This window comes from Convolutriloba macropyga, chromosome 6 (assembly GCF_964194025.1).
Source record: "Convolutriloba macropyga chromosome 6, txConMacr16.3, whole genome shotgun sequence".
In the NCBI taxonomy this organism is placed as follows: Eukaryota; Metazoa; Xenacoelomorpha; order Acoela; family Convolutidae; genus Convolutriloba; species Convolutriloba macropyga.
In genome coordinates, this window is record NC_134473.1 from 45,892,288 (window position 1) to 45,911,310 (window position 19,023).

General features: G+C 35.2%; 1 protein-coding gene across 1 annotated transcript in view; it reads right to left on the reverse strand.

Moving 5' to 3' along the window:
* LOC142341328 (small G protein signaling modulator 2-like) overlaps positions 1 to 19,023 on the reverse strand; it is a 318,101-nt gene that overhangs the window by 224,311 nt on the left and 74,767 nt on the right. The window contains exons 5-6 of the mRNA XM_075392253.1: positions 2,175 to 2,242; positions 1,542 to 1,930 (exon numbers count right to left, since the gene is read on the reverse strand). Coding sequence (XP_075248368.1) covers positions 1,542 to 1,930; positions 2,175 to 2,242 — 457 coding nt within the window. The remainder of the gene's footprint in view (positions 1 to 1,541; positions 1,931 to 2,174; positions 2,243 to 19,023) is intronic.

The following is a 19,023-nucleotide window of genomic DNA, read 5'->3' on the forward strand; positions in this document are numbered from 1 at the left end:
GTACACAGCACAACAGGAGATGGTTAAAAGACGAGATGAGGAAAGATAACATAGTAAACTATATGTACACTACTACCATGCAGAGATACATACAACACAACAATGCATGTGTACTTGGGTACTTAAGCAAGCAAGCAAGAGTAGATAGCAAAGGTGAACTGAGTTGAATTTGAAGAGGAGAGAATAAGCAACATGAATAGTGTTTACATTACTTCAAACAAGGGAACACGTGTATAAAAAAAACTGAATGCTTCCTGTTTTATTTGTACGCAAAATTAAGGACAATAATTGGCTCTTTTCTGTTTTGCTTCCCCCCCCCAGTCTTTGTTTGCATCCCCCCAATGTACTTTTTGGTCTTTAGAGATCCGGCATTTTGTCATAAATTTCGGTACCGGTAAAAGATTGAAGATTGGATGGATTTTTATACAGGGGGGGGGGGGGGGGGGGGGGGGGCATAGCAGAAAAGATTAAGAGTAATTTAGACAACGAGAATTAGCGAAAAAATAACATCTATTGTAGTCCTGGATGAAATGGTTCCAGTAAAAAAACCACACACAGTTCAATCAATTTCTGGAATCAATCCACTGGGTAAACCTGCATCGAACGAATTAATCTCAAACGAAGTGTTGAAGAGCGCCTTAACCGGAATTTCGGACACAAAGTGAGCTCAGCTCCTGAGTCTAGTAAACCTCTAACAGAACCAACAGTTAATTTCCCCACAGTTTATTCCGTTTCTTTTGAGGAAAAAGTCACATCACATCGTTCAGACGCCTAAGTAATGGTTAAGTGACTCTGCTTGAAGTCACTGAGAACTTCTGGCCTTTACAGAGAACCGCGAAGCTGTTCGAGATATTAAGTCAGAATTTCGAAGTGACTTCTGCAGAGTCACTTAACCATGCTTAAAACAAGAAACGCGCACGTTTTAAAATGACTTTCGGCATTTTAAAATGTGCATGTGAATGTTTTAAATGATCATAAAGAAATGAGCACAAAAGAAACAATACCCAGGTATTCGCCACAAATATTGGAGAGCAAATTGAAATTTTAAAACAGATGATGGTGCATCTGTTTATCTAGATTTCTGACAAAAAAACACACAAATTTCTTGACACACACCTATCCGATCAAAAATACCAGCTTGCACCACAAATGACCGATTGCCTCGATTGGTCCACAATTGGTTTCAGCCATATCCTTCCAAAACAATTAAGCCGCAAGTCAATCTAAGTCCAAGCTGAGCGTGCGGGGTTGGGGGAGGAGGGGGAAGGGGGGGTGGGGTGGAATGAGTTGGGTGGTGGCGTTGCTGGAAGGGCGAGGGGGGCACTTAGATTGCCCGTTTTACCCGTATTACCTCAATCTTATAACTCTATTGACCGAAATCATATCATGCAGTGGTGGAAACTACACATCACTAATTTCGCTTCAAGGAAATATGCCGAACATGAATCACATGTCAAGATGCAGAATGGTCACAATAAGCGACAACATCGAGATATTAACTTTTTCATGCTATCCCAACTGAATTCACAGCAAGCCAATACCTTTCCCTTCCCCCTGTGAGTCCACAGAGGAGGCTCCAGTTGTGCCTGGGGCAAAAGAGCGTTTTCCAGACACGATAGAAACGACAAAAGATGTCCCCCCGGTTGTGACGAAGGGGGAAACGTTATTGGGGGCAAAGAAACGCCATCGTGGCCGACTAGGACTAAAATATCGCCTTCTTCATCCTCGACGTGTGATGTGTTTCCTTCTGTTTTTTGGGAAGATGGGCTTGCATTGATCTGACCGAAATCCAATTCGGACTGAGGTGCGACATGAGTAGAGCCATTTGCGCTTGTAGTGTTATCAGACGAAATATTTTCATTGAATAATGTCGATTGTCGTGCATCAGATACAGTTAAATCCTGATTCGGATATTCCTTTTTGGGAGCCGCTTTTAAAACATTATTGTCACGTTTCCAACACAAGATGTGAATAATCAATGTCTAATTGTGAAAAGCTATACATGATGACTTCCGCTTCAGATAGTACTAGTCTGACATCCGCTTCTCTTCACAATGACAATCCGGCAAGAATACTTACTGCCTATTAACTTTATAATGAGTTTGAAAAACCCAAAAACAAACTACAGAAAAGAAATTTATGTTCTATAGTTGCAGAGATTGAAAGTGACGTACCCATTTGGTGGCAATGAAGATAGAGAATATCTCGCATGTCAACACTCATTGCGTACTTCCACAACACACTGAAACAGAGGGACATCACGCGTATGCGTTTCAATAGCTACCGTCGATATTTCACTCAATGATCTTTGAAGGACATCAACTGTAGACAGCAGTAACAACAGGCTTGAGGCTTCAAGAAATGTGGTAGTTGAATATAGAAACCACAATAAATCAAAATCCAAAAAATGATAAATTGATAAACATAGCCGGCAGATTGTCGTAAAATAGCCGCCGTTGACGCACACCAGGATTGAAACAGAAAAAGAAAACATAGCTGGCAGATTGCCAGAAAATAGCCACAATAGCTGCGTAGATCTGCAGTCTCAAAAAAAACAAATAGACAGACCAAAAACTGCTCTTTTCATTAAAGGATGAGATGTTATATTTTGATCAAAAATCTGTATAATTTATTGCTGCCTCTTTTAGCTGCTCCAAAATAACCTTCATTTAGTGTGACACACATTAACTTAACCTTATCTCTTTGAATTGAAGTAAAGAAAAGTCAATTTCAAAATTTGGAAGTCAGTTTTGGGAGTGAGACCACGTGTGACCAAAACTTCATCGCGCAAATGAACACAAAAAAACTCGCTCCACAAAGAGTGAAAAGGACGTCACGCACGCAATTCAGTTGAAATTTCATGAACGAATGAACAAAAAGCAGATTTGAAGTAGTTGTGACGTCATATGGTCGTAAAAAAAATCGCTACGACGAAATAAAAAACATAGCCGGAAGAATTCCGGAAGCGACTCGAAGCTTCAAAAATTCACAAAAAAACCGTAATTGCAGCTGAAGCCATTACCTTTTGTATTAAACCATTAACTCATTAGCTCCCCAGGTTTGATCTAAAAATTGATGAAAACTAAACCACTGTCACCAAGAGAAACAAAATGCGGCAAAATTTTATATTATTGAAAACTTTTATTAACGTTAAAAAAGTCAGAAAAACAAGGATACTAATCCAGAATACTGATAGGCTGAAACAACTGACCGGGGCATCAATTGCTCTAAAATAATTCATGATTCTTATCTCAAAAAGATCGCGAAAGCAAACGGCAGATAATAATCTTATAAACTATGTTGAATTTTTCAAAAAAGAATGCTCAAAATTAAGAATCAGAATACCACTACAATTAGATTTTCAATCAATGCACTTAAGCCAAAAACAACACATACTTTTTCCTTGTTGTATATCTGCTAGACAACATAATTTAATACTAATTCAAAAATTAAATTAATCATAGAAGAGACATAACCAACAGAATAAAATGCAAAGGCAAAAAATCGTTTAAAATCAATAACAAGGCCGGAAAAAATGGCAGAAAAAAGTAACAAGTGGAAATTTTGGAAAAGGTTTCCTAGCCAACTCTCAGTACTGCCTTATGTTGAATGAAATCAATTGCAAACACAAGAAATGAAAATCTAAGAAAAAGCTGAAATCATTGAATTTTTTAACAACTGAAAAAATCAATATAGCAAATACAGAAGTAGGTGCCAGGACCAAACTAGAATGATACAAACTAGAATTTGAGGCATATGGACACAATGTAAGAACGCTGTGATTTTTGAAAGTTAATCAAACTAAAACAACCAAGAAAAAAGAATACATTTCATTGTTCAGCATTCGAGACACAGAAAAGACAACGAGTCATCCGAGACAACGAGTCATCCAAGATTGATCCTTCTGAACAGGACAAAATAAGAAAAAGCAGAATTCATACTTACTATACATTGAAACATTTTGCAATAAAATGGTCAAAAAACTTTTAAGACTGCATTTATGGAAAAAAGTTTAACTGTTTTTCAAAAACTTAACGCAAAAAAAAATTGAATTTTGATTGAAACGAAATTAAAGTCCCTCATGTTGCACAAAAAGACTAATTCCAGTAATTAAAACAAAAATACAAACTAAAAACTGACAAAAATTGGAAAAAAACAACAAAAATCGGATGGATTGGCATATGTACAATTTTATAAAACAACATTACATCGAGGTAGAAAGAGACGTTGAATATATGAATTATCAAAAAGAGGTTGCCATATTAACTGATTTTCGACAAAAAGACGGCTGAAAGATTCAAGAAAAAATAACAATGGTTTCCTAAAAAGTGACCGTTAGATCATTTATGATAAAAACATTTCAACTATACCTCATTGATAATGAGGATCAGAGATGATGACATTACGCCACATAAGAGCAGCTGAAGTGCGGCATCAACAAAGAGAGAGAGAGAGAGAGAGAGAGAGAGAGAGAGAGAGATAAAACTTGATCGAGAAGGAAAAGGAAAGAAACCTTAACCGAAAGAGACAGGAATATCTTCCATGATTGGATTCGACACTGCAACCTCTAGTTTTCTAACCTTGTTAATAAATAAATCATAGAAAAAAACTGAAAAAGGCAAAATTATTTAAAAAGTTTTCAACTTCGTAAAAAAAGTTCAAAATCATTTTTTGTCTTGGAAGTTCTGTCAAGTAACCCATCACCGAGAACTGAAAAGTTTCGTTGGCCAGTAATGGTCGATAAACTCAAAGGACAAAAAAAATTGAAAAAGCTGGAAAATTGCAAACTTTAAAAATTGCGAATAATCGGGTCACTAAAAAATCATAACCATTCCATTAACTCTAGAAACTATGCAGCAGCTTATTATCGAACCTTGGAGGTCCCAGGTCCTCTTGCCGGAAAAAAATCAAAAACATGAAAATTGCAAAAATTTTAAAAAATTCCTTAAATTCGTGATATTAAAATCTTGAAGAACATCTAAATTCCATTACATCTAAAATTTATGCATTACCATATTATCAAACACTGAATTTATTTTAAAAAAAAACATTTCATATAGCAAACTTTTTATTAAAAAAATTGCTAAAACTTGTGATATTAAAAAGTTGAAATTTAATCCATGACCAACAAAAAATGTCCAGTTAATTATTATCAAACTCTACCGCAGGTTTTTTGACCCTTGAGGCTCAAAAAATCTGAATAATGACAAAGTGAAAAAAAAAATGGAAAAAAATTGACAAAAAATATCAAAAATATGCCAAAATTCGTGATGTTAGAAACTTGCAATTCCATTTAATCTAGAAACTATTCAGCAGCCTGTTTTCAATCCCTAGTGGAGGTTCCTTGGCTCTCAAGGCTGAAAAAATTAAATAACGACAAAAAATTGCAAGTTTTATCAAAAAATTGCTAAAATTTGTCACATTAAAAAGTTCAAGAACTATTCCATGGCCATTAAAAAATATTCAGTAACTTATTATCAAACCCCTTAGGATTTTTTCTGGCCCCTGGGTCTGGAAAGACCTGAATAAGGGGAAAAATGTCAAACATTTGAAAAAATTGCACGTTTTGTCAAAAAAATTGGTAAAATTTGTGATGTTAAAATGTTGAAACCATTCCATTACTACTAGAAGGTATGCAGTAACCTATTATAAAACCCCAGAGGAGGTTCCTTGGCTCTTAAGGCAGAAAAAAATTAAAAAACGACACAATTTCAAAAAAACTTCAAAAAGCAAGTTTTATTAAAAAATTGCTAAAATTTGTCACACTAAAAAGTTCAAGAACTATTCCATGGCAATTAAAAAATTGTCAGTAACTTATTATGAAACCGCTTAGGATTTTTTCTGGCTCCTGGTTCTGGAAAGACCTGAAAAAGGGCAAAAATGTTAAAACATTTGAAAAAATTGCACGTTTTGTCAAAAAAATTACTAAAATTTGTGATGTTAAAATGTTGAAAACATTCCATTACCACTAGAAACTATGCAGTAACCTATTATAAAACCCTAGAGGAGAAGAAATAGGTTGTCATATTAACCGATTTTTGATAAAAAGACGGCTGAAAGATCCAAAAATAAAGAAATTAATAGAAAAAAGCCAAAAATTAATTAAAAAATCAAGAAATATGTGCCAATTTTGAATTTGAAACGCATTTTCCGGCTCTCCAAAACACTGTCGTATCAATTTGAGGTTTACATTTAAATAGGACCAAATAAAAACTATTTCTACAAAAAACCAAAACATAACAGACTAACGTCGGGCGAATTGCTCTCAAACGACCGGCGAGCGGTCGGCCTCAGGGCGCTACCTCTTTATCACGTTTCTGAAGACAAATACAACCGGGTAAGACGAAAAATTGGACAAGCAAAAAATTGCATAAGACAAACCGGATTAATATATTTTCCACAAATTGCTTTTGAGAGCAATTAACAATGGTTCCCAAAAAAGTGACTGTTAGATCATTTATGATAAAAACATTGCAACTATAACTCATTGATAATGAGGATCAGAGATCAAGAAAGAGAGCGAGAGAGAGAGAGAGAGAGAGAGATAAAACGTGAACGAGAAGGAAAAGGAAAGAAACCCTAACCGAAAGAGAGAAAGAGACAGGAAAATCTTCCATGATTGGATTTGACACTGCAACTTCTAGTTTTCTAACCTTGTTAATAAATAAATCATATAGAAAAAACTGAAAAACGCAAAATTATAAAAAAGTTTTCAACTTTGTAATAAAAAGTTTAAAATCATTTTTTGTCAAGTAACCCATCTCCGAGAACTGAAAAGTTATGTTGGCCAGTAATGGTCGATAAACTCAAAGGACAAAAAAAATTGAAAGTTTGAAAATTGCAAACTTTAAAAAAATCACACTAAAATTGAAGACATTAATATCTTAAGAACAATTTCATTGTCCCAAGAGACTATCCGCTATCCCTGTTCCAAGCCTGAAATAGTTTCACAGGCTCATAAAGATCCATAAACATGGAACATGGTAATAATTATCCGAATTTGAAAAATAAATTTTATCAAAAAATTGCGAATACTCGGGTCAGTAAAAAATTCATAACCATTCCATCAACTCTAGAAACTATGCAGCAGCTTATTATCGAACCTTGGAGGAGGCCCCAGGTCCTCTTGCCAGAAAAAATTCAAAAACTTAAAAAATGCAAAAATTTTAAAAAATTCCTTAAATTCGTGATATTAAAATCTTGAAGAACATTCAATTACATCTATAATTTATGCAGTACCATATTATCAGACACAAAAGGAAGACCTGTGGCCCTTGAGGCTACAGAAACCTAAAAATTAAAAAGAACTTCAAAATTGCAAACTTTTTATTAAATGATACTTGTGATAAAACTTGTGATATCAAAAAGTTGAAAATTAATCCATGACCAACAAAACTTGTCCAGTTAAATATTATCAAACTCTAACGGAGGCTTTTTGACCCTTGAGGCTCAAAAAATCTGAATAATGCCTATAAAAATTAAAAAGAAATGGCAAAAAATTGGCAAAAATATCAACAATATGCCAAAATACGTGATGTTACAAACTTGCAATTCCATCTAATCTAGAAATTATTCAGTAACCTGTTTTCAATCCCTAGTGGAGGTTCCTTGGCTCTCAAGGCTGAAAAAATTAAAAAACGACAAAATTGCAAGTTTTATCAAAAAATTGCTAAAATTTGTCACATTAAAATGTTCAAGAACTATTCCATGGCCATTAAAAAATTGTCAGTAACTTATTATGAAACCCCTTAGGATTTTTTCTGGGCCCTGGGTCTCGAAAGACCTGAATAAGGGCATGTCAAAACAGTTGAAAAAATAGCACGTTTTGTCAAAAAATTACTAATGTTGAAACCATTCCATTACCACTAGAAACTATGCAGTAACCTATTATAAAACCCTAGAAAAGGTTCTTTGACACCTAGAAACGATAAAAAAGAAAAATGGTCAAAAATTTTCAAAAAGCTTGAAAAATGCAAAATAGTATAAATTTGCCTTTTTAGCGAGCGGTTTTTCGCCATTAGCCAGCCTCGGGAGGGGGAGGGGTGGTATCACCGGGGGCTGATTGGGGGCAACACTGGGGTGGGGGAGGGGCAACAGCGCGGTGGGGGCAATAGGGGGGGGGGGGGGGGGTCAACAGTGGAGTGGGGGTAAATTTGCGTTTTTATCGAGCGGTTTTTTGTCATTAGCTAGCCTCGGGAAGGGGGTATCACTGGGGGCTGATTGGGGGGCAACACTGGGGTGGGGGGGCAACAGCGCGGTGGAGGGGGGCAATAGGGGGAGGCCGGTCAACAGTGGGGGTGTCTTCAACTTCTAAGAACCGCCCTTCACAACCTAAGTATAAGTATAAGTCTCCAAAATAGATTGAGCTGAAACAGAGCTTAAAGGCTCTAAGAGCAATTGATGCCCGCTGGGCGCTACCTGTTTATCCCGTTTTTGAGGACGAAAAGTCAAAAGCGTCAGACGAAAAATTGGTCAAGCGAAAAATTGCATAAAAAACCGACCGGACTAATATAATTGCTACAAACTTCGTTTGAGAGCAATTAATTACAAGCAAAAAAACTGGGCCACAAAAAAACGGCTATAAACGGTTATCTATTTGTGCCATTCAGTCAAAAACTGCTTTTCAAAGTCAAAAAGTCATTCATTAAGCGCAGCGCATGATCAAAAATTTCTCTCGCTCAGAAAAAAATAGTTCACACGGCAATTTTCCTCACTTTCGCTTTTAGGTCAAAAGAGCGTCAGAACGAATAGTACTTCCGGTAAAAAAAAGATAGCCGGAAGAATTCCGGAAGCGACTCGAAGCGCCAAAACTTCACAAAAAGCTGAAGCCATTACCTTTTGTATTAACCATAAACTCAGTACCTCCCCGGGTATGATCTAAAAATCGGTGAAATTTAAACCACTGTCACCAAGAGAAAGAAAATGCAGCAAAATTTTATTATTGGAAACGTTTGGTAACGTTATAAGTCTGAAATTTTTAAGATGGTCAAAAAACTGATAGCCTGATAAAGCTGACAGGAATATCAATTGCCCTCAGATAATTTATGATTCTGATCTCAAAAAGATCGCAAAAGCAAACGGCAGATAAAAATTTTTAAAAGACAGGAAAGTTAAAATTATTCAAAAAAAAGTCTTCAAACTTAAGAATCAGAGAACCACTACAATAAGATTTCTAATCACGACAATTAAGACAATAATAACATAACCGACTAACGTCGGGCGAATTGCTCTCAAACGACCGGCGAGCGGTTGGCTTTGTCAGTAGCTAGCCAAGTTTTATTGAAGCTAGCGCTAGCTTGACTCGACTCTTAAACTTTTGGTTTTCTAGCTTTGTTAGTAAACAAATCAAATAGAAAACTGATATTTAAAAAATCGCAAATATTGCAAAATTTAAATGAAAAAGCTTCCAGATTTTGCAGTGAAAATGTTCACAATTAATTTTTCTCTCCTGAGTTATGTCAAGTAACCCATCTGCAAGATTAGAAAAAAAAATCGCTGGCCAGTAATGATAGTTAAACTGAGAAAAGGACAAAAACACTCAAAAATTTTTGAAAACAATTGCAAATTTTAACAAAATCTTGCCAAAACTCAACACATTAAAATCTTCAAAACCATTCCGTTGTTTTAAGAGACTATCCAAACTCACTATTTCAAGCTTTAATTAGTTTTAATGGCTCAAAAACATCCATAAACTTGGAACATGATAATAATTTTTGGAAAATTTAAAAAATTATATTTTATCAAAAAAGTGCTAAAGCTGGAGTCATTAAAATATTGATAAAAACTTCATGAATCTAGAAACTATGCGACAGCTGTTCATGAAGCTTTGGAGCAGGTCCCTAGGATCCAGGTGCCGGAGAAAAATGATAAAAAGTCAAAGATTCAAAAAATTGAAAAAATTGGAAATAATTTTAAAAATTGCTGATCTTAAAATCTTGAAAACCCATCCATTAGATCTAGAAGCTATGCAGTAACCTATGCTCAAACTCTAGAGGAGGTTTTGTGTTTATGTGGCTGTTGAGGTTGGAGAAACCAAGAAAATGACAAAAAAATTCAAAAAACTTGAAAATTAGAAGTTGAAAAAAACTGCTAAAATTTGTGATAAAAGTATCAACTTATCCATAACCAACATACATTTTTTAGTAACTCATTATCAAACCCTAACGGAGAATTTTTGTTAGGCTGAAAAACCTAAATAAATGACAATAATGGCAAATAAACTGACAATAGCGATAATAAACTGACAAAAAATTCAAAAATTTGCAAGTTTTGTAAAAAAAAAATGCCGAAATACGTGGTGCTGAAATCTGGAAACAACTTTCATTACATTTAGTTATACAGTAACTACTTTTGAACCCTAGAGGAGGTTTCTCGAGTCTTGAGAAACCTAAAAACCAACAAAAACCTGAAAAAATTGCAAAATTTATCAAAAAAATTGATAAAAATTGTCATATTAAAAAACTGAAAGCTATTTGTTACGCACTGATTTTTAAAGTAATTATCCGAGGTGTTATTGATGTAAATTGTGGAGATAATTTAGAATAATTATTGCCATTTTCCACGGTCTTATTTTGATGTTTCACAGTGCGATTTTTTAGCGGATATATTTTAATAAATTTAGCTAGTAACAGCCTTTTATTGAGCGGTTCAGATGCGTGATATATCCACTATTTATCTTGGGTATTTAGAGTTTTGTCAGTCTCAATTTCTACTCTAACAAAGTCTATCAAACTTAGAAGTTTCAAGAGAAATTCCAGTTCAATCTTTAATTATTTAAGCGATAATTATTTAATAACTTTAACAAGTAGTTTCTCAAGTCTTATCAAGTTTTATAAGATGTTAAGCGACTGATTGTCAGGCTGGTTCTCCGGTGTTCTGCTGATCGTAAGTTCCGCAGGTTTGTGCCTTGAGTTGTATTGGTCCTTCGCAAATATTTACTGATTTTCAAGTTGGGCAATTTCCGGCTTTTGTACGTCTCTTGATGTTTGTTAAGTACATATACAAGTTCCGTATTAGCACCTACTTTATCAGAATAATTACTTCACCAAGTACATAATCTCTCACAAAGTTATTTACTGATTATGTGAATTTATCAGCAAGAAACTCAAAAAGTAAATATTGAGGCTTTTAGGCATTTGATATGTTTGCTATTAAACTGTCACTCTGCGGTTGTTTTTCGTAAACATAAACAAATTAGAGGTTACAGGCCTAGATAGAAATACTGGCTATATATGGCCTTGAAACTAACTGAATATTAATTAATATAAAGCACTTAATTATGGATATTTTAAGGAATATCATCACGTAACTATGAGGGACCAAATAGGGGCGTGACACTACCGGACTTTATGAAAATTTTCCATGAAAATTTTGAGAAAGAACTGGGTTTTACAATTTTTCTATAAAACAAATAATCTGCACGAGTATGAGGATATAAACATATTTTTGTTGGAGCCACCCAATTTATGTTTTCTCAGAAAAGAGTTTTGGAACGAAAGCATTTAAGTTAAAGACAATTAATGAAATTAAGGGAAATAAAGTTTAAGTTGAGACAAATGGAGATAAAGGTTAAAGTGAGGAAAGTTAAGACAAGATTAAGAGCTTTGGAGGAACATTAAAGATGTGAAAGTGCGCTAATTTCAGAGTAAAGAGTGGGAACATAAGTTAAAGTTAAGATTAAGAGAAGACATTGAATTAGCACTGAAAAGAATCACGGTTATTTCGTTAAATAATGGCTCTAAACTTTGAGAAGGAGTAGGAGAAGGATACTGGTTGAATGAATGATTTAAAGCACTGGTTAATTTCTGGGATTGAAGCACTGGTTTGATGATTTAAAGCACTTTTGATTAGAACTTAATGAGTGAAGGGATACTTAGTCAGTTAAAGGATTAGGATTAATACTTGTCGAACAATTTAAGACTTTCAAGAACTCAAAATATACTTTCCTCTCGGGTTAAAGCGTTGTTGTCCTTTTCGTCTTCTGTGGTAGTTTGTTCGTCTTCTATATCAAGTTTGTCTGTTTCAAATCGAAGATGCGCTTTTTGTTGGACAGTTAGACAGTTGAAGGAAAACTTGAAGATTGCTCTCCCTATGAACAAAACTCATGTTTCTTGCGGAGAAGTCTAAAGTTTTTCTCTTCTGGTTGTCAATTGCTTTGTCCAGGTGGTTGTCAGTAGTAAACCTGTCGTCGGGAGTAGGAACTACAGAGATGCATGTTACTCGTGCAATACTTTTCCGCCTTTTGGCTTTCCTTGAAGCCTTTATGGATTAGTGCATTGTATCTATGCATGGTAGTTACTTCACTCTATCTTTGCTGGATGATATGTTTTATGTCAGGCTGTTCACACTGGGCAAGACCAAGAACTTCTTTCCTTTATTGTCCTTCATTTGGGCGCTTGAGGTCCAGTTCGGGGAGAAAGGAAAAATGTCTGAGAAAAACAATTTTCATCACTTTTTGCACGAGCTCTTCAGTTTCGTTTTTCATTGTCTTTCACTAGCTTTGGCAATTTGTCTGCCTCTTGAGTATATAATGAACGGAAACCGGTGGTGCTGTACGTGCAGTTCATGGACAGCAATATGTTTTATTCTCTGAAATTTTGGTTGAAAGTTTCCCTCAGCGGGCAGATATCCAAATGGAACTCGATATTGTAAAACTTTTGCAATATTTTTGATTTTGCGACCAACTATTGCTGTTATGACATGTTATGGTGGTTCATTTTGTTCGTTCGACTACTGGATTCAGGCTTCTAGGTCTAGTTTTCTCAATATGGCACTCAATATGGTTTTCTCAATAGTTTTCTCAATATGGAAGTTCGTATTCACGTAGTCATTTTTCAGCAAGTGGTTTACTTTTCTCAAGTCAATTTATAGTCTAAGTCTTCCTGAATTCTTTCGTTGTGCGAAAAGTGGACTACTATATCTTGATTGAGACAAAGTTGTTATCAGTCCGTAGTAATGCATTAGTGCTAGTTCTACTTGTAACTCATTTCTCAAATGGACAGGTGTTGGAGGACCTTGTTCATAAATTGGTATACTTCTTACTGGAGTTAACTTTATTTTTAAGTCTGTGTTATATCCGACGACAAATCTGTGTTTTGCGAAAATGTCACTGAACTCGACTAGTAATTCACCTACTACTGCTTTATGCTCATCACTAAGTGCTGATTTTTCCCACGGAAACTTGCTCAAAAAGGTTATTTTATCCTGACGGTTACCCCTTGGATCTAATTTCTCCATTTCTTGCAGTTTTAGCAGTTGCTCATAGATATCTCTCTGCAAGGGCGACAAATTTGTCGGATCTGGGCACGTTTCAGGCGTTGGGAACCATAGTTTTTCGTATTCTGGCGCTGGTTTCGCTGGTTGAGATTTTCTTTTCGGGGTGTCTATAACTTGAATTAATTGATTTATTTCTGTTAAGTAATTTTCGCTCATTTTTGCAACATTTATTAATTGAGGATCTACTTCTAACAGCTTTTCAGCTTGGTCTGATGTTAAGAATGAGAATTTGGCTATTTCTTCGCCTTTATTTATGGTAATTGGATGGTCAGTAATGTTCAGGACATAGATGTAGAGAATGTTATTTTCAGCAACTTTACTTAAAGAGGATGTTAATATTACTTCACTGTAATTTTCTAATACTGCTTGTTGATTCGGCTGTAAAACTTGCTTTTTCTGTGTATAAACTCCAAATTTTTTGCGTTTTACCACTCTTCTAGGTTGCTTTTCTGGCTTTATTTCATTTATTTGTAGTGTTTGATCAGGGAATTTAATGTAACTTTGTCCTGGGCAGATGCTTACTTTATGTTTAACGAAGAATGGATTGCCTAGGATTACAGGAGATGTGACAATTAATACAAGGAAATCTTCTGTCAATGTTTGTGTGCCCAATTTAAATGTAATTTTAATTGCTTTATCAATTTTAACTATGTTGCCGTTTGCCATTTTAACTTTATCTAGATCAGGCTTTTCTATTTCTGTTATTGAATTGATAATTGTGTTAATTAGTTCCTTGTAAAACTCACGACTTATCACATTTGCAAATGCTCCTGTATCAATTAGTGCGCGTCTGTCTAATTCTCCATTAAATTTAACTTTAACATAGGATAATGTTCTGCCTAAAAGTGGGACAATGCTGAATAGTTGCTGCACATGTGGTATTGGCTTTGGTACTGGTTGAGGTACTTGTATTAGGAGTTGCACAGAATTATTAACTTAAATTTTATTATTATTACTTTTGCGTTTTCTACGCTTTTTGTTACTTTTGTTATAAACTGGCTCTATTACTTTAACTAAACTAGGACTAGACGTGCTTTCGTTATAATAGTTAACTGAGTTTTTATAATTTTTATTTTGTTTTTTAAAGTTGGGTGGCTTTATTAGTTTTTTGTTGATTAAATGGGAAATTCATACCTCTCATATTTCTATTTTGAGGGTTACTTGCACGATTAGACTGATTTAATTGTTGAGTACTATATCGGTTTTGTACTGGAGCTGGACTATCGTAAACTATACCCTGTCTAAGAAGGTTTTGTGGGGTATTTTTTGTTGGGAACCGATATACAGGTCTATTAACATAAGCTGGGTGAACAAATGGGGGACTATCTGAAGGTTCGGTCCAATAATTACGAGTTTGTGGCTGTTCGTTATAATAAAACAGTCTAGGGGCATTAAATTGTGGTCTAAACTCTGGGTAATTATTAGCACGGGGGGCATACTGTTGCTGGGGCCAATAATTTGGCTGGAATTGGCGATAATTGGGCTGATATTGACGGTAATTTGGTCGATAATTCTGATATTGAGGGCGGAAACTTTGTCTATAACTTTGTTTGTAGACTTGTTGAGGGTAATGTGGTGTGAAAATGTTTACTGGGCCTTGTTCTGGTTGCTCATTTTTAGGTGCTGTTCTCTGTTCAAGTTTCTGCTCAAGTTCTTTTTGATTATTTGAAATAACAGTTATTGCTTTTAACATTTTATCAGTATTTGTTTCAGTTATTTCATTAAATCCGTCATCAAAGTACTCTTCTCTGTTGCACATCTCCCTTATTGCAATCTGTTGGCTAGCTAAGGTGCATAATTGATCAATGGTATCTGTATCTGGCCTTTCTAAGAGCTTAGGCTTAAGCCAATTTGGCAAGGACTTAATAAAGAAGCGCTTTATTTGTTCGTTTTTTCTGTTTTCTGACATCTGAAGGAAAGAATCTCTTGCTGCCGTCTCTCTTTCAAATCTACGAGCTTCTGGGTCGCCTATGCCTGCTGGCGCTACTACTATTTCAGGTGCTGGATATGCTTTATTGGCTTCAGTTCTTAACTTTACTAAGAAATTTTTTACAGTGTCTGTTTTTGGATTAAACTTTTGATTCTCTAACTTTATAATTCTGATCTCTCTCAAGTCATCCTGCGTGAATCTATTTCTTAGAGCTGTTATACTGTCTTCGAAAACTAGTCTGGTAGCCTCTGGTAGGGTTAAGAAGTATCGTAAAGCGTCTCCTTTTAAATGTAACTGTAAAAATTCGCTTGTTGCGCGTTTGCGATTGCTGCGACTCCGATTGCACCTGTTATTAGTTGTTCGAACTCGTTAAAATTGTCCGTTTCTGATCCGGAAAAAGGCGTGATGTTGATTTGCGCGTGTGCCATTTTGCTTTTTACCCGATTAGATTATATACTTTTCGTTCAATCAGTCTTTCGTTCTAATGTATTAAATAGCACGCTTAACTTAACTTAATGGAGTTTTAAGAGATCAACTTAAGGGGTTTTAAGAGATGAAAACAGTTAAATGAATAGCACAAGAATATCAGAAAAAAAACTACTGAAACCATTCGTTCAGAAAATAATAAAGATGGGCTTCTTATAAACCTATTCCTAAAGCTCCGGTCGAATCGTCAGACTTATATCGTTGAAGCCGTATGGGCCGCCGAAGTCTCACCTCTAAAGAGTGCCCCTTAGTTTAGGAAAATTCGTGGGGACCACGACCGCACAGGCCTTGTGGAAGCTGCACTCAGATAGGCAACAGCATAATGACCGAAGTCACTGTTTGATTCATTAACCTCCGGAACTGGGCGGGGAAATAAAATATAATTGTTTTTTATTTTTGTTTAAACTTTTGTTTTGCCCTCTTTTAATTAATGTTTAAGTGATGGTTTCAGTAATTTAGCTTATTCTGATGTTATCTGATAATCAGTAATGATGTTGTCAAGGTTAATTTCTTTATCAGATTGAAGTTTGTGACGGATAAGGCCAAATTTACGAGATTTCTGATTTAGACTTTTTGCTGTCCAATAAATTGCAACACGTTTGTCATCTTTATCTAGCACATAAATAACGATAGACTTATAAAATGAAGAGGAAAAAGCGGTTACTATCTGAGCTTGCGTTTTACTGTTGTTTTGGGTATAATTAATGTGGTTTCCTTCAATATGTTCAACAAAATTAAGGGAAGCACGACAATTGTTAATAGCGGGGAGAATTTGTTCTTTATAAATAGACATAAATAAAGCACCAAAATTTAAATTTTACAAAATTATTTACTCACAATATCCTCGTTTGTAAATACCCTGTGTTATTTTTGTCCGTTGTGGCGACTGTGGTTGAGTTTGTTCCAGTTAGCGTCCACTCAAGCACTTTTGAATTGTTGTTACACTTAGTCCACAGAGACACAAACACAGTTTCCACCCATTCTTTCCTTTGTTACAGCTTTGTGCGTTATCATTTTGGTCAAGAAGGGAGTGCCGGATGTGATTCTGGATGATTGGAGGCTCTTAAGGTAATGAAGAAGAAAAGAAAGAAAACAACAAAATAAAAGAAGGAAATATCAAATTTATCAAGGAATTTATCGAAATATCGGTCCGTTAAACTGGAAAACAGTTAATAACTCCTGTCACCATGTTACGCACTGATTTTTAAAGTATTTATCCGAGGTGTTATTGATGTAAATTGTGGAGATAATTTAGAATAATTATTGCCATTTTCCAAGGTCTTATTTTGATGTTTCACAGTGCGATTTTTTAGCGGTTACATATTTTAATAAATTTAGCTAGTAACAGCCTTTTATTGAGCGGTTCAGATGCGTGATATATCCACTATTTGACTTGGGTATTTAGAGTTTTGTCAGTCTCAATTTCTACTCTAACAAAGTCTGTCAAACTTAGAAGTTTCAACAGAAATTCCAGTTCAATCTTTATTTAAGCGATAATTATTTAATAACTTTAACAAGTAGTTTCTCAAGTTTTATAAGATGTTAAGCAACTGATTGTCAGGCTGGTTCTCCGGTGTTCTGCTGATCGTAAGTTCTGCAGGTTTGTGCCTTGAGTTGTATTGGTCCTTCGCAAATATTTACTGATTTTCAAGTTAGGCAATTTCTGGCTTTTGTACGTCTCTTGATGTTTGTTAAGTACATATACAAGTTCGGTATTAGCACCTACTTTATCAGAATAATTACTTCACCAAGTACATAATCTCTCAGAAAGTTATTTACTGATTATGTGAATTTATCAGCAAGAAACTCAAAAAAGTAAATATTGAGGCTTTTAGGCATTTGATATGTTTGCTATTAAACTGTCACTCTGCGGTTGTTTTTCGTAAACATAAACAAATAAGAGGTTATAGGCCTAGATGGAAATACTGGCTATATATGGCCTTGAAACTAACTGAATATTAATTAATATAAAGCACTTAACTATGGATATTTTAAGGAAAATCATCACGTAACTATGAGGGACGAAATAGGGGCGTGACACTATTCCAAGGCAAATAAAATTGTTTGAGTAACTTAACTTATTATCAAATCTCTATGGACGTTTTCTGGCCCCTGCGTCCGGAAAGAAGTGGATAATAAAATATAAATTTCGAAAAAATTGGAAAAATTTGCACGTTTTGTCAAAAAAAAGTCTAAAATTCGGGATGTTAAAATATTGAAACCATTCCACTACCACTAGAAACTACGCAGTAACGTAATATAAAACCCTTGAGGAGGTTTCTTGACACCTAGGGCTGAAAAAACGCAAAAAATGACAAAAATTTTTAAAAAACTTGAAAAAATTTGTGAAAATTAGTATAAAATTATAAAATTGCGTGTTTTTTGCGATCTGCTGTTCGTCAGTAGCCACGGCAGGCGCGGGGGGGGGGGGGGGGTGTACACCGGGGGTCTGATGATGAGGGGGGCGTGCAACAATGGGTTGGGGGCAACAGCGACGTGGGGGGGGGTGGGGGCAATAGGGGGGGGGGGGTCAACAGTGGGGGTGTCGTCAACCTCTAAGAACAGCCCTTCACAACATAAGTATTAAGTCTCCCAAACAGTTTGAGCTGAAACAGAGCTGAAAGGCTCTAAGAGCACTTAATGCCCGCTGGGCGCTACCTATTTATCCCGTTTTTGAGGACGAAAAGTCAAAAGCGTCAGACGAAAAATCGGTCAAGCGAAAAATCGTATAAAAAAAGACCGACAGGAGTAATATAATTGCTACAAACTTCGTTTGAGAGCAATTAACCAGATTCTTCCTTGTTGTATATATGCTAGACAACATGATTTCATACTAGCTCAAAAATGAAATTAATCATAGAAAAACAAAAGAAACAGAATAATATTCAAAGGCAAAAAATCGTCTAAAAACAATACCAAGCCCGGAAGAAAACTGCAATGAATAGTAATAAGTAGAAAAGTTGGAAAAGACTTTCTAGCAAACTCCCATTACTGCCTTATTTTGAATTAAATCAATTGCAAACCGAAGAAACGAAGATCTAAGAAAAAGCTGAAATCATTCAATTTTTTAACAACTGAAAAAATCAATATAGCGAATATAAAAGTAGGTGCCAGGACAAAACTAGAATGATACAAACGAGAATGTGAAGAATATGCACACAATGTTAGGAACACCGTAACAAAAAGACCAACTCTTGATTTTTGAAAGTTAAAAATCAAATTTAAAAAATCAAGAAGAACGATTACATTTCATTTATCAGCATTCGAGACATAGAAGAGACAACGAGTCATTCGTGACAGAATCCAACTTGCTGAACAGCATAAAACAAGAA